Source organism: Pelodiscus sinensis, chromosome 26 (assembly GCF_052426305.1).
Source record: "Pelodiscus sinensis isolate ZL-2025 chromosome 26, ASM5242630v1, whole genome shotgun sequence".
NCBI lineage: Eukaryota > Metazoa > Chordata > Testudines > Trionychidae > Pelodiscus > Pelodiscus sinensis.
The window spans coordinates 14,741,898-14,757,500 of record NC_143077.1 but is presented as its reverse complement, the minus strand read 5'-3'; the positions used below and the strand labels follow the sequence as shown (position 1 = coordinate 14,757,500).

At 51.7% G+C, this 15,603-nt stretch overlaps 1 protein-coding gene across 1 annotated transcript in view; it reads right to left on the bottom strand.

Moving 5' to 3' along the window:
- Nucleotides 1-9,041, bottom strand: part of LOC102444094 (discoidin, CUB and LCCL domain-containing protein 1-like) — a 75,581-nt gene extending 66,540 nt beyond the window's left edge. Inside the window, exon 1 of the mRNA XM_075908959.2 lies at nucleotides 8,889-9,041. Within this exon, the coding sequence (XP_075765074.2) occupies nucleotides 8,889-8,967 (79 nt within the window). The 5' untranslated portion in view covers nucleotides 8,968-9,041. The remainder of the gene's footprint in view (nucleotides 1-8,888) is intronic.
- Between the last annotated feature and the right edge of the window lie 6,562 nt (nucleotides 9,042-15,603).

The following is a 15,603-nucleotide window of genomic DNA, read 5'->3' as shown; positions in this document are numbered from 1 at the left end:
CAGATAGACGGATCTTTGTCCCAGACGGGCCCCGACCCTGGGCCCACACCTGCCAGAGTTGGAGGTCAGCATTGGCATGATCTTGGGTAGGCTTATTAACAAGCATGTGGGTTGCTTGGTTGTTTTAATCGATTTCTCTGTCATGCTTGCTTAGAAAAGAGCTGTGAGGTGACTTAGAGCTGTGGGGCAGGGGGAGCCAACAGAATCGAGGGCCCCTCGGCAAAGTGGGAGGGGACGGCTCTGTGCTCCCAGAAGGGGAGGGCCTCGGATGGAAGGGGCAGGGCTAGGGCTACCAGCCTGCACCAGGCCCTCCCCGCCCAGTCAGTCCTTAGTGCTGCCCAGAATGTGCTCTCTGGGACTCCAGCTGTGATTTAAAGGGCTGGGAGCCACAGGCCCCTTTGAACCACTGGGCCCCGGGTCAGTTGCCCCTTTCCCCCCATCTGTGGGCCTGGCTGTGGGCAATGGCCCGTCATTGCCTTTGGAGAGAAGGCAGAACACAGATGCGGTCCTTTAAGCAGACTAGCTTGCTGCGGATACCATGGTGCAGGCAGGAAGCTGTGCAGCCTGGAAAAATACCAGTCAGGAGGGAGAGATGTGGGTCTCTGCCCCAGAAGTGAAACTGGGGAGCCAGGAGCCTAGAGTGCTTGCCTTGCTGGTCCACAGAGGGGGAACTGGGTGTAGCTGCGTGGAACTTGGACGCTTCCCGAGGGAAAACATGGGTTGAGTTTTTCAAAGCCAACAGCAGAATTTCCCCCCATGACTCCCAATCGCCAGCAAGTGGGATGGCTGAGCCCCCTTGCAGGCTTTGCACATCTCAACTCCTGGGCCTGATCCCCCTCTCATTGCACCCGGGTACCACCGACACCTGTGCTGTCACTCCCACGGCTGCATTCTACCCCCACGCCTGCATTCTACCCCCACGCTGACCCCAAGGATTAGCACCTGGTGCACAGTGCCGGCCAGTCAGGCTCTGCCGATCTGCCATTGGTCACGCTCGGCCAATTCGGCAGCACAGAATTTGCTCTTCAGCAGTAGGTGAAGTTGTGGGGCTCGTTGAGAGATTTCTGGATAAGGGGGGGAGCAGGCGGTGTGCTGACTTTCTCACCATCCATCTGATATTTGTTTGGGAAATCCCTCTCCCCGAGGGGGGGCCTAAGAGAAGCCAGGGATTTGGGGAGGGAATGGAGGTAACAATTCCATCTGGGAAAGGGGACTGACCCCTCCATCAGCCCTTTACTTCAGGGAAGGAAACATTACCCAGAAGTTACAGTTCTTGCTGTAACTAGGCTGAATCGGGCCTGGTTCCCTTGAGGGAAAAGTCTCCCTGTTCTGTTCCCAGCCTCAGCTGTTAGGTCACCCCGTCAATTTCTTTTTGAGTTAACTGGGGAAAAAATCAATGTCATTTTCTCCTGCTTGGGCGAGTGGAGCTTCCGGCATCGCTGCGCTGCGGCACAGATGGAAGATGCAGATGAATGGGAGTAATGTCAGAGGGTTAGAGTTTAATCAAAGCTCAGGGAGCGGGAGAGGGTAATCTGCTTGGCCAGCGTGATGCCAAGTACATCCAAAGCGCGCCGCAGCTCCCGGGCGCGCACCGCTCTGCCTGTGTTATCTGCTGCCTTCCAGCTCCCACGGCAGGAAGCAGTTTTGTTGCTGAGCAAAATGCCTGGGGGGGGGGGGTTAATCTGGTAAACAGAATAGGGGGAGGAAGACAACAAAGAAAGACGGCCAGTCTGTGGCCACCCGGGTGGGGCCTGCCCGGACACTGGCTTTGAGAAGTCAGAGCAGGGCCCAGGGGAAGCAATTTCACGCCTCTTTTTCCAACCCCTCCTCGGTACCAAGGACACCCTGCAGCAAGTCCTGGAGCACATCGGTGGCAGAGTTAGGAACGGAACCCAGGAATCCTGCCTCTGCTGGGACCCGTGCTTTAACCGAGAGAACCGGCATGCACTTTGTGGCCCACGTTCAGACAGCAGAGGAGGGGTTTCTCCTTTGCTGGGCTTGGCTGAAGAGGCACAGGGTGACTTGGGGCAGAGCAGGGGTGGGACAGGAGATAGAAGCACCGGTTAGAAGAGCCTATAAAGGCATCGCCATCCTCCCCCCAAAGATCCAACCGCAGCTCAGAGGAAGGTGGGGAGAGAGGACCCAGAGCAGACTAGCCTGGGAAATGAAGCACTCAGCAAAAGCACCCAAACCCTCCCTAAGGCACATGCCAGAGCTACGCTGTGCTCCACACTTGCGGCCATGGATTTAATTTCAGTCTCTGCTGCCTGGGAAGATGATAGCAGGTGTCTGACAATTGAAAAGTGAAAATTAATACGGCATTTAACACTTGGTGCCTGAGGTGCCCAGCTGTTTAATTATCCTCCCCCATCCTCGGGGCTCAGGGCCTGTTGTAACCGGGACTGCTGAACAGTGACCATGAATATTCCTTCTCCTTCCAAACAGCTGGCTAGTTCTGTGACGTTCATGCCCCTTCCCTTTCAATAAGAGGCAGCGAAGTCTAGCGGAGAGAACCTGGGAGCTGGCAGACTTGCTTTCTGTTCCTGGTTCTACTATTGACCTGCTCTGTGATCTTGGGCAAGTCCCTGCATCTTCCTCTACCTCCGTTTCTTTCATGCTCTTTGTCTCTCTTGTCTGCCCAGACGTGAGCTCTCTGGGGCAGGGCTGCACATCAGGAGCCAGCTCACAAGCCATCGCTACTCCCCTGTAAGACGCCAGGTCAGCTGCAACCACCGTTAGCCAGGAGTGAAAAGTTTCACATGGGCTCGTCTCGGACACGACTTTGCTGGGTCTCTCAACCCAATTCTCCAAGATCGAGTTTCTGCATCACACAAACCCCCTGCCACTGGCTGACCACCTTGTGGAGCAGAGAGACTTTGGTCAGACGGGCCCCGGAGAAGAATGAACTCCCCTTTTACAAGAGGGATAACTGGATATCAGTGGCTTAGGTTAGGGAATTGCAGCCTCAACAGGGGGATAGATCCCGGGGTCCTTATTGTGCTTCAGCTCGTAGCTTCCTACTATAACTGTGTCACTAGAAATGACACTTGCACAAAGAGAGGGTTTGTTTGTGGGAAAGGCTCTTTGTACCATAGGAACTTGCAGACCTCACAGGTGACCAGAGCTTAATCATTATCTGCTCGTCTCACCTGCCCTAGCCACCCATTTACCTGTTGCCTCTGGAATGCAAATTTTCTTGGCTCAGTGAGAGTGTCCATCAGCAGCTACCCAACCAAGGAAAGGAGCAATTGTCTTTCAAAGCCCCCAGTCAACATCCTCCTTTCCCCCTTCCATGGGGGCTTCCACTCAAACATTCAGATAAGGGAACCAACCCTCCCAGGTCCTTTCAGACCTTCCTGCAAACCCTAAAGCACATGTACACCTCCAACCTGCTGCACCGGCCTACAATACCTACCATGAACCCATCTCATACCTTCCCAAACTGCAAAAGCTCAGATGCCATGGAGGAAGCCAGGGGAATTCCCAATTTCTGCAAACTCCCGAGTCCCACGGGTGGGGGGGGGTAATTTTTTCTGGATACGTTAAGGCCTCTGACTGAAGCCTTTGCTTTTCCAGTACATGCCACTTGCATCTTCCTGGGCAGGAAAACACTGTCATCATGTTCAGCAGATTCCTGCCAGGGTATTTACTACAGGATGCGGGAAAGACAAAACACAACACTGCATCTCACTCCCTTTTGGCTGTTAGCTACAGCACCAAAACCAGACAGCACTTGCATTCTGTAACGCCAGTGCTAGATGTCTGCTGCTTCTGTGAGTCTGTGTGTATCAATAGGTTAATATCTAATTTATTTACTTTCAAAGGCTTCCTTTCTAGGAACCACTTAGTGCCACAAATATTTAACCCTGAAATCAGCTTACAGCTTTAAAAAAAGCAAACCAACTGCAATTTTCACGGAAATCAACAAGGGAAAATGCCCTGTTCCTTGATCTAATTTTATTCAGAAGACTATAGAGTCTCCTTAACTAGACCTGGCAAACTGTTTTCAGCCAAACATGTAAAAAGAAGAGTTGGGGACCCTGAAATATTTCACAAATTTATGACAATCTCTCCAAATTTTTCATTTTTGAGGAGGAGGGAGGAAATACTTCCAAAACTGAAACTTCATTTTCAGATTTTATGAACTTTTCCATATTTTGGTTTGAAATGAGTTTTTGTTTAAAAATGACCTTTAATTTTATTTTTAAAACACTCAAAACTGTTTTAAATGCTCTGAATCTAAACAGAACATGTCATTTGACTCCAAGTTAATTTTTGTTTTTTACTTCTCTGCTGAAGAAAAGTTTTGAAAAATGTCATTTTTTGTTCAATCCAAAATTATTTTCCCTGGTGTTTTAAGATTGCCAGTGAACAAACCAACCAACCAGCCAAACAAAAACCATTGTTCATCTATCTCTACCCTTAATTCAAGCACAGAGCTATCCATGGACAGGTAGAATCTCCTGCTTAGCTCATGTATTTCTCCTGCTTGGCTCGTGTATTTCGTATAAAACTTCAGCCAGGCTAAATGAAATCTCCACATAAAATAGATTCACATCACGCAGTTGCCAGGTGATTTTCACTGAAAGTATGATTGGGCTAATCCAACTCCCAGGCCCAGTATTACCCACACTCAGCAAAGCCTGCGTGAACTGATGCAAACGGGGAAAAAGGATTTATATGAATTACTGCAAACTGAAACCTTTAAGATTTGCCCAGCTGTTAACTATAAGCTGTATACATCTTCTTAGCGCTGAATTCAGAATCTGGCTTCATAAGACTACCTAGTGGTCCACAGTCATGACTCCATAGCAAATTCTGCAAGATCCACATCTTGCTTCCCCAGATCCCTGGGGTCAGAGATGACACAATCTTACTACAGAGTATTAAAGTGCAACATGATCACTGTAGTGTGAGATGCCCAGTCTAAAAGAAGAGATAACATCACCCACTGCGAGGCCACTGTGCATGTGAGGTCACAGTTTGATCCTGACGAGGTTCTTACCTGGATGGGTAAGAAATTGAGGTAGGAGGGAAGAGATTGTTGCAGGAAAACACATGTTCTAGCTAATTCATTCATTTCCCCCTTACACATTTCCTTTACACTTGTGTTCTTCCACCATTCCAGCCAGCTTGTTCTTAGTTTCCACTCTGGCTTTTTTTAGTAACATCATGATAGCTCCTGATTTCAGATGGGGAACGTATAATTTACAGGCAGCTATTGACCGGGGACTGGGCTAGATAGACCTTTGGCCTGGCCCACTATGGCTGTTCTCATGGTCTTGTGTACAGTTCTATGGTCTAATTCTCTGGGCATATAAATGGTAAGAATCATGAACTTTCTTATTATTTAGCTAAGCTAAATCAGTTCCCCTTCTGCGAGAAAAAAGAAGCCACGCAGCTCTGTGACTGTCTCTGATTCCACTGAAGTCAAAGGGAATGTAGGGCCTGCTCCATGCCCATGAAAAGCCTCCCACTGACTTGCATGAGCTTTGGATCAGGCCCTCAGTCACTGACTGGAGCAGATGGGTACCCATGCCTACCAGTGCCAGTGCAAAGCCCCATCCATGACAGCAGCCCTTATACACATGAGGATTAATCCTGAAAGATGCTCAAAACCCCCAAAGACTTAGAGCAAGTTGGGAAGCACGCAGTACATCACAGGATCAGGCCCACAAGTAAGGAACAGCTAGCTCACAAGCTCAGTTCTTGGGTAGGAAGAGGAACATAAAGGTGCTTTTGCAACAGCCACTAACTAGGGATTGAACCAGAAGCCCTGAATGCCCACAGTGCTACAGCTTGAGCGGCGCACCCGAGGCACGACTGTAACATACCTCCACTCCTCTCTTCAGTGGCTCGGCAGAGAGGGGGCTCTACACCTCACACTCACCAGTGGGCTACACTTGTTCGCCATGCAGATGGCTACAATGGCGTCTCTGCTCCACAACTCCTGCTACCCGCAGCCCTCACAGCCACATCTGGTACCAAACTAAGCTTCCAAACCTGTGCTGGTCCCTGCTCCAAGGGATGTTCTATCTAAGGAGCCAGGCCACGTGGAGAGATCCAGGGAGAGTGCCCATGTAACCGCCACCAGGCGGATTTGGACCTGGGACCTCTGGAGCTTAGTATAGGAGCCTTTACCCTTTGAGCTGGCTCCCAGCCCATGCTGTAGAGGTCTCTTGTTGCTGTAGTCTAGGTGCCACTGCATGGGACAGCGAACCACATGAGGTGTGTGGGTTACACCCACTCTGCGGGTTTCTCCAATTGGGCGTGTTGATGTCTCTGGGGCAGCCACCGAAGAAGTGAGTTCTGAACAAGGAGAGCTGGGCTTTGGAGGTTGATCTCATCTGAAGGGGCCATAGGCACTAATTCTCAAAGTGACCAAAGCGAACACCAGCTAAAGGAATGTTTCTGCCCGTACAGGAATACCACCTCCCTGAGCAACACTTGCTGTGCCCAGTCAACATAGCTGTGTCTGCACTGGGCACTTGAGCATAACTGTGTTGGGTAAGGGGTGTGTTTTTTCACACCCCTGACTGATATAGCTATGCTTGTATGTTTCAAGTGTAGCTCAAGCATGAATCTACCCAAATTCAATCCCTGTGGCAGGGTTGGGAACTTTTTTTGGGCTGAGCAGGCAGGAGGGGGGGGTTGGGAACTTTTTTTGGGCTGAGCAGGCAGGAGGGGGGGTTGGGAACTTTTTTTGGGCTGAGCAGGCAGGAGGGGGGGTTGGGAACTTTTTTGGGGCTGAGTAGGCAGGAGGGGGGGTTGGGAACTTTTTTTGGGCTGAGTAGGCAGGAGGGGGGGTTGGGAACTTTTTTGGGGCTGAGTAGGCAGGAGGGGGGTTGGGAACTTTTTTTGGGCTGAGCAGGCAGGAGGGGGGGGTTGGGAACTTTTTTTGGGCTGAGTAGGCAGGAGGGGGGGTTGGGAACTTTTTTTGGGCTGAGCAGGCAGGAGGGGGGGGTTGGGAACTTTTTTTGGGCTGAGCAGGCAGGGGGGGGGGTTGGGAACTTTTTTTGGGCTGAGCAGGCAGGAGGGGGGGTTGGGAACTTTTTTTGGGCTGAGCAGGCAGGAGGGGGGGTTGGGAACTTTTTTTGGGCTGAGCAGGCAGGAGGGGGGGGTTGGGAACTTTTTTTGGGCTGAGCAGGCAGGAGGGGGGGTTGGGAACTTTTTTTGGGCTGAGCAGGCAGGAGGGGGGGTTGGGAACTTTTTTTGGGCTGAGCAGGCAGGAGGGGGGTTGGGAACTTTTTTGGGGCTGAATCAGTCAGGGACCCCACACAAGTGAGAAGCAAAACCAAACAAAAACCAAACAAACCCTCAACCACCGGCTCCAGGTGAGAAGGGGAAATACACTCCCCACATTCCCCTTGCACATTCCCCTAGAGCCTAGGGGGCCCAGATAAGTAGATTTTTTTTGTGTGCTCCAGCCCTGTGGGGAGGTGGGGGGGGAGGAGCTGGAGCGCCAGCATGAGCTCCCCAATGCTGGGGGGAAGAGGGAGAGCCCTGAGCTTTGGGGGCCAGATCCAGGCGAGTGGCCCTGGGGCCTCATTTTCCCCACCCCTGCCCCACGGGGTATACATATGGGTAAGAATAAGGGTCACATTTCATTGTGATGTGTCCTATGTAGCTTTCACCATAGGGAGGAAATATCCACAGCTTAGAAAGCCATGACGGGGACTGACAAAGCAGCGTTCGACCCACACGTGCCTGGAAATGGACAGCAAGCCCCGCACCGTGGGCTTCTGCCTGAGCTGCCAACCCTCCGGGGAAGCCAACAGGAGAGCTTCGGAGGAACAACCACGCAAGAGCTGCCGATCTCGACCTCCGTGCGCCCCTCCACCGGCGCACAGGTCTGGGACTGGCATTGCCTGTCTCCCGGGGCAGCGCACTTCGTTCGGGTTCCAAACGGTGCCCTAACAACGAGACCTGCCCCGCAAACATGGGGAGGACTCGGATGGGAAACGCGGGTGCCGGGTCCCTGGGAGAACCAGGCTGGGGGCTCGGGATCCCCGCCAGGGCGCTCACCTGGCAGCACCTGCCTGGCAGCCCGCATGGGCCGGTGGAGCCTGGGCACACCCGGATCCCTCCACGAGGCCACCACATGCAGGCGTGCGAGCCTGCACACAGCCCCGTGCGGGGCGCTCACGGTGGCAGCGGCCGTGCACTGGGGACGGACGGAGGGACCCCCCCCCCCCCGGCCGTGCACTGGGGACGGACGGAGGGACCCCCCCCCCGGCCGTGCACTGGGGACGGACGGAGGGACCCCCCCCCCGGCCGTGCACTGGGGACGGATGGAGGGACCCCCCCCCCCGGCCGTGCACTGGGGACGGACGGAGGGACCCCCCCCCCGGCCGTGCACTGGGGACGGACGGAGGGACCCCCCCCCCCCCCGGCCGTGCACTGGGGACGGACGGAGGGACCCCCCCCCCAGCCGTGCACTGGGGACGGACGGAGGGACCCCCCCCCCGGCCGTGCACTGGGGACGGACGGAGGGACCCCCCCCCCGGCCGTGCACTGGGGACGGACGGAGGGACCCCCCCCCGGCCGTGCACTGGGGACGGACGGAGGGACCCCCCCCCCAGCCGTGCACTGGGGATGGACGGAGGGACCCCCCCCCCAGCCGTGCACTGGGGACGGACGGAGGGACCCCCCCCCCGGCCGTGCACTGGGGATGGACGGAGGGACCCCCCCCCCGGCCGTGCACTGGGGACGGATGGAGGGACCCCCCCCCGGCCGTGCACTGGGGATGGACGGAGGGACCCCCCCGGACTTCCCCGCAGCCGGGGGTCTGAGCACGGCGCGGGGCCCGGACCCAGCGGCCAGTGGCGGGAGTCGCTTCCCCGCCCGCCACACGCAAACTTTCCCTCGGGCGCCGGGCCGGGACTCACCGCTCTGGGCGCTGGCCGGCGAGAGGCGCAGCAGCTGGAACAGCTGGAGCAGCAGCGGCGCCCGCAGCCCGGAGCGCATCGCAGCGGCGCCCGCAGCAGCCCGACCGGCCCCGAGTGGCTCGGGCCCCTGGCCGTGGCAGCCGGGCGCGGGAGTCCCACGCCCCTTCCCGCCCACCGTCCCCAGCCATTGGCTGCAGCCGCCGGCCCTGCCTGGCCACTGGCCTCCCGGAGCTGCCAATCATCGCGCGGAGAGTGGGGGCCCAAAGCTCCCCCGGCGGCTGCCCTGTTATGGAAGCGGGGCCGGGCCGGCGGGAGCGCGGATCCCGAGCTGGGGGGGGGGGGGGGGTCTAAGGCTTGGCCGTAGGAACCTCAGACGGGGGGGGGGGCGGTTCTCAGTCGGGGCCCCCGCCCCAGCTCACCTCGGTCTGTGTTCCGCACCGGGGGAGTCCCCGGGCTGCGCGGGGCAGGTGCGGGGCTCAGCGGTGGGGAAGGGCTGCGAACCGTGGGCGCCGGAGTTGGAACTGAGACGCGCCCCTTCCCCAAATCCCTCTGCCAGCTTTGCGAGAGGCTCTGAATCCAAACCAGGGGCCGGTCACCTCTGGAATCGCTCATTTCGGCGCGGGACACCCCCTCCGCTGCCCCCAGGAGAAGTCCCCAAACACGAAGGGAACAGAAATCCCAGGTGGGCGGAGGGAGCGTCTCCAGCAATATGGCAGGTGGGTATTCCAGAGGCATCAGGGCCTGGAGGAAGGAGCAGAATCCCGGGAGCCTGCTGTGGTTCGGTCAGCACATCCTGCAAATTCTAGATATGCAGGGGCAGTTAGCAAAGCTACCCTACCCCCGGAAACAGTCTTGGTTACCACCACCTTGCAGCCCCTGAGATGGAGGAACACTCACAACCCCCACTGCTCATAGCTGCTCTGTGAGTTCTTGGTCAGCTGATTATCCACCATGACCCCCAAATCTTTTCCAGAGTCACTGCTTCCCGGGACAGAGTCCCCCAGCTCGTATGACCTTGCATTCTTTGTTCCTAGATGCTTATATTTACATTTAGCCATATTAAAACGCCTGTTGTTCACCTGAGCCAAGTTGACCAAGCAATGCAGGTTGCTCTGAATTAGTGACCTCTTTGTTATTTACCATTCCCCCAGTCTGCATGTTATCTGCAAACTTTATCAGCGAACATTTTATGTTTTCTTCCAGGTCATTGATAAAAATGTACTGGACATGCATAGGGGCTAAGAACTGATCTTGTGGGCTATGGCTAGAAATGCGCCCACTCAGTGATAGGAATGTAAAAGCTGTGTAATTGGTTACCCAGTTAAACATGATGTTTACCCAATTAACTGATTAAAGAGGAGCAGGCAAGGAAGCTGGAGTGGCTTTTGACTGTGGTGGGTCCTCTAGCCTTCACCAGTTAACTGGAACCAGTAAACCTTTCACATCCCTACTCATGATGATTTGCTGATTACAGTTACCATTTACCTGCTGATTGTTAAATGTCTACCATTAGAAATTTTTGCTTGATATCCCTCTAGAGCAGCCGTTCCCAACCTTTTCCAGCTGGGGACCCAATCCGACAATTCAGGAAGACTTGGTGACCCAAGACAATTAAAAAACGGGGAGGGCAGAGTCACCTGGGGAAACACTTGGCAACCCTTTTGAAATGTAATGGTGACCCATATTTGGCTCCCGACCGATAGGTTGGGAAACCCTGCTCTAGAGAGAATATTAGTGTCATGGAAATAGTATTACTGCCACCATCAGATGAGACTGTATCAGGATTGGGAGCCAGGCAGCTCTGAAATTGGATCCTGCCTCTACCACTCACTATGTCGGGGGAGGGGGGGGGGGCAATAAAAAACCACAGCTTGCCAGAGTTAGTCCCTGGTGGGCCGCTGCTATTTTTACCTGCGCCTTCACAGGTCTTGGTTAAGGCATTATTGGAAAAAGTTTCCACTCATTCTGGATAGTTCTGGTTTGGGGAGCTGAGTTTGAGACACCTTGAACCTGCTTTCCAGAGGTGCTGAACACCCACACTTACTTTAAAGTAGTTGGGAACAGTGGGTGCTCAGCATCTCTGAAAAACAGGCCTAAAGAATCCCAGATGGGGCACCCAAAATCAATGGCCAAATGATTTGCCTGAGGTCACACACATAAACTGTGGCACAGCTAGGGGTACAGAGCCCAATTTTGTGTTATGGGAACTCCAGCTGGGGAGTCAGTGGTACAATATGGTCCCCGGTCTGTCCTACAGCTGTGGTTATTACTTGTGGATTACTTAGATAAAAGAATGAGTTCACTGCTGATTTGCATCCTTTCAGTCCATGCTTGTCTCAGCAGTTAACTAGCAGATTCCAGTTATTTGCTGCATCAGGGACTCCTGGCTTCTGTTTTCAGATTTGCCCTGATGCATTCTGGGTAAAAAGGCCCATCACCTTCATAAACCCAAGTGATTGTTGCAGGTGAAGAGCATGTGTGTCCTGTTACAGAAAACTGAAACCCACCACATGTCCTGTGGTCCACTCCTGGGCCAGGAACAAGGGTGTCTCTGAATCTATGCAACCATGGATTGGGTGGCCCCTGCCTTGATCTCCTCTGTCCTACATGGGGTCAGCACAGACATCTCTGTCCCTGCACAACTGATCTACCTACAGCCCTTCCCTCATATAGGGTGCAGTGAAGTGCCAGTCCTCTGTACTGGGGTGAATTTCTTCCTCTGTGTCTCATTTTAACCTACCTCTGCCTCTGTTTGCTGATCCACCCATGGGGCCATGATAGCTCAAAGGACACAGACAGTAAAATATAAATCAGCATAGATAGCCAATATCCAAAGCACTCTAAAATAATGCTAATAATCAGGAGTGGGACAGTCAGGTACCAGGGAAACTCTTCCTCATTTAATGTTTAGTGCCTGTGGGCCTATAGAAATACAGCTGCTCTTGTTAACTAACTATCGTAGCACTGAAGGCCTTTTTACGTGTCCCGCAGAAGTTTGGCCTGGGCACGCCATACATTGGCACAGATACCCATTGGCGCCATCGTGTGGTCATGATACATCATACTCTGACATATAGGTGGTACAAATGTACTGGCTTTTGGAGCCTGCCCCGGCCTATGGGTATGGCATTGGCATTTACCATGCGTGGCACCTACCCCAAAAAGAGGTGACACAACACAAAATCAAAGAGAATATTGCACTCAAGTCATAGAGTTTGTCAAACCATAAACCACTTAGCAAATGTTTCCCATGATATTTGTGAACAGTCACACGGATGCTCCAATTGAAACAATGGGTGAAAACAAATAACCCTTTCCCTTCCCTGTTTGCAACCCAAACCCTAACCGTAACCCTAACCCCAAAATTTCTTCACGCCCCCCCAGGGGGGCATGCCTCCCTGTTTGGGAACCCATGGTCTAATCAAACCATGAGGTACAGGGAGATGGGTGGTATCTAAGTAGTATCAGAGGGTGGTAACTTGACAAAGTGGTGTATTGAGGGGACAGTCTTTGTCCAGCTGGGGGACAGTGGGGTCTTCCACTGATTGAACTGAGTCCAATGTTATGGAGAACATATGCGTAGTGCTTCGATTGAATCTACTGGCAGCTATGACTGTACTTCGCTTATGAACCTGGCACCTTCAATCCTTATCTGATTTGTGGTCTTTAGGGGCTCTCTCAGGGTCTGCTGTGTCAGCTAATTGCACAGGTCAACACAACACACATCATTGAGTTCACACACAAGCAGCCTTTTAGTTATCATTTGTTGGGGGAAAGTCAACATGGTGTCTGTAAAGGGAAATCATGCCTTACTAGTCTACTAGAGTTCTCTGAGGAGGTCAACAAACATGTGGACAAGGGAGATCCAGTGGATATAGTGTACTTAGATTTTGAGAAAGCCTTTAACAAGGTCCCTCACCAAAGGTTCTTAAGTAAAGGAAGTTGTCATGGGATAAGAGGGAAGGTCCTTTCATGGTAACTGGTTAAAAGACAGGAAACAAAGGGTAGGAATAAATGGTAAGTTTTCAGAGTGGAGAGAGGTAACTAGTGGGGTCCCCCAAGGGTCAGTCCTGGGCCCAGTCCTGTTCAATTTATTTATAAATGATCTAGAGCAGTGGTTCCCAAACTTTTCAGCATCACACCCCCCTTTTTGATTTTTAAAAAGCCCTCACACTCTCCTCCCCCCCCCAAAATAGCAGCAAAACTTGTTGAGCAAAAAAGAAAGAAAGAAAGAAATGAACTGGTTGGGGCAGCAAAACTTAATGGGGGAGGGGGAGCCGGGGCGCCTCACGCCCCCCCTGGAATTTCTTCACGCCTCCCAGTTTGGGAACCCATGATCTAGAGAAAGGGGTAAACAGTGAGATGGCAAAATTTGTAGCTGATAACAAATTGCTCAAGATAGTTAAGACCAAAGCAGACTGAAAAGCTTCAAAAAGATCTCACCCAACTAAGTGATTGGGCAACAAAATGGCAAATGAAGTTTAATGCTGATAAATGTAAAGTAATGCACATCAGAAAAAGTAATCCCAACTATACATACAATACAAGGGGGACTAATTTAGCTACAACTACTTGAGAGAGATCTTGTGGATAGTTTTCTGAAAACATCCACTCAGTGTGCAGGGCAGTCAAAAAAGCAAACAGAATGTTAGGAACCATTAAAAAAGGGATAGAGAATAAGACAGAGAATATCTTATTGCCTCTATATAAAACCATGGTATGTCCACATCTTAAATACTGCATACAGATATTTTCGCCACATCTCAAATAAGATATATTGCCATTGGAAAAGGTTCAGAGAAGGGCAACAAAAATGATTAGGGGTTTGGAATGGGTCCCATATGAAAAGACTTGGACTTTTCAGCTTAGAAAAGAGGAGACTACTGGGGGATAGGATAAAGGTCTATAAAACCATGACTGCTGTGGAAAAGGTGAATAAGGAAAAGTTATTTACTTATTCCCACAATATAAGAACTAGGGGTCACCAAATGAAATTAATAGGCAGCAGGTTTAAAACAAACAAAAGGAAGTTTTTCTTTAGTCAGCACACAATCAACCTCTGGAACTCCTTGCTAGAAGATGTGGTGAAGGCTAGGGCTTTAACGGGGTTCAAAAAGGATAGATTCATGGAGGTTAGGTCCATCAATGGCTATTAGCCAGCATGAGTAGGTATGGTGTCCTTAGCCACTGTTTGTCTGGAAATGGATGACAGGAGAGGGATCACGTGATGATTACCTGTTGTGTTCCCTCCCTCTGGGGCATCTGTCATTGATCACCGTTGGCAGATAGGATGCTAGGCTAGATGGACATTTGGTCTGACCCAGTATGGCCATTCTTATCATTATTGATGGAGCAGAAGACCTGCCAGGACATCACCCCAGTACTACACAGATCTCCCTCAGAGACCGGAAGACTCAGACTCCTGTTTTGAAACCTTTATGCTCCTTGGCAATGCAGGGCAGGTTGACTCAGCCCTTTATCCTCGCACACATCAGGCTCTGTGCCATTTGCTGCATGTGGCTCTTTCAGATGAGACCTTACAACCCAAAGTATTTCCAGCTCAGTGCAGGCAATAAAGAATCGATGGAGCTTCTCACAAGAGCAGGAGGCTGTCTCACTGCTATGTGCAAGATGCTATGTGAGAGGTGGCAGCTACCCTCCACCCCAAAGGTAGCTGCATTTCAATTGTGCTGTGGCTCAGTAAGTAATTTGGGAGAACGGGTGTCATAGAAATGGGAAGTGATGTTAGGTTCCTGTTTTTAATTAAGCTTATGCTCAACTGTCTGCCCAACAGGCATATTCTTCTGGGAGGGTTCATTAATGCTGTAACATACAAGGAGGTGGTATCTGGCCCCTCCTGTACAGCAGAAGTACCCAAACATTACTTAAGTGAAGTCTGTAGTGGCAACCAGCCATTATGCCAACACCTATGCCTCATTTACATCAAATGGAGCAGCCCACGCAGCCAAGGCCCAGCACACAATGCCCCCTATCTTCGTTCAAGAGGTTTATACCAAACAATACAGATCCTAGCGTGCAACCCTCCAGCTCATACAAAAGTTTTGCATATGTTAGGAAATGGAGCCAGGGCTAGAAACTGTGGTCAGCAGCGATCCTTAAACAGATAATAGCTGAACTGCTAGTATAGGCTGGGCTAAACCATTTTCAGTGCTGTCACTGAGGCTATGTCTACTCTGTGGCAGTTTTTCGGAAGAGGAAATGCAAATGCAGTGCTCTCATTTGCATATTCTCTTCCGATCCTTTTTGCGGAAGAGGTTTTTGCGATAAAAAGCCCTGTGTAGATGGGGTCATTTGTCGGAAAACCCCCGTTTTGTGCAAGATCCCTTATTCCTCAAAAAATGAGGTTTACAGGATCTTGTGCAAAACACGTTTTTTCCAACAAATGGCCCCATCTACACAGGGCTTTTTATGGCAAAAACCTCTTCCGCACAAAGGATCGGAAGAGAATATGCAAATGAGAGCACGAGATTTGCAAATGAGTGCTGCATTTGCATTTCCTCTTCCGAAAAACTGTCACAGTGTAAACGTAGCCTGAATGTTTAACTGAGATTCAACAGGAAAGGGCTGATTTCCTAGTGTAGACATGATTTCAGTGGTCTAGGCCCAGGTCACAAATCGTAAAGTTCTAACATGCAATGGTCATTCTTGATTGAAGGAGCAGGGGAGAGGCTCACAGAGACTTTAGATTTATCTT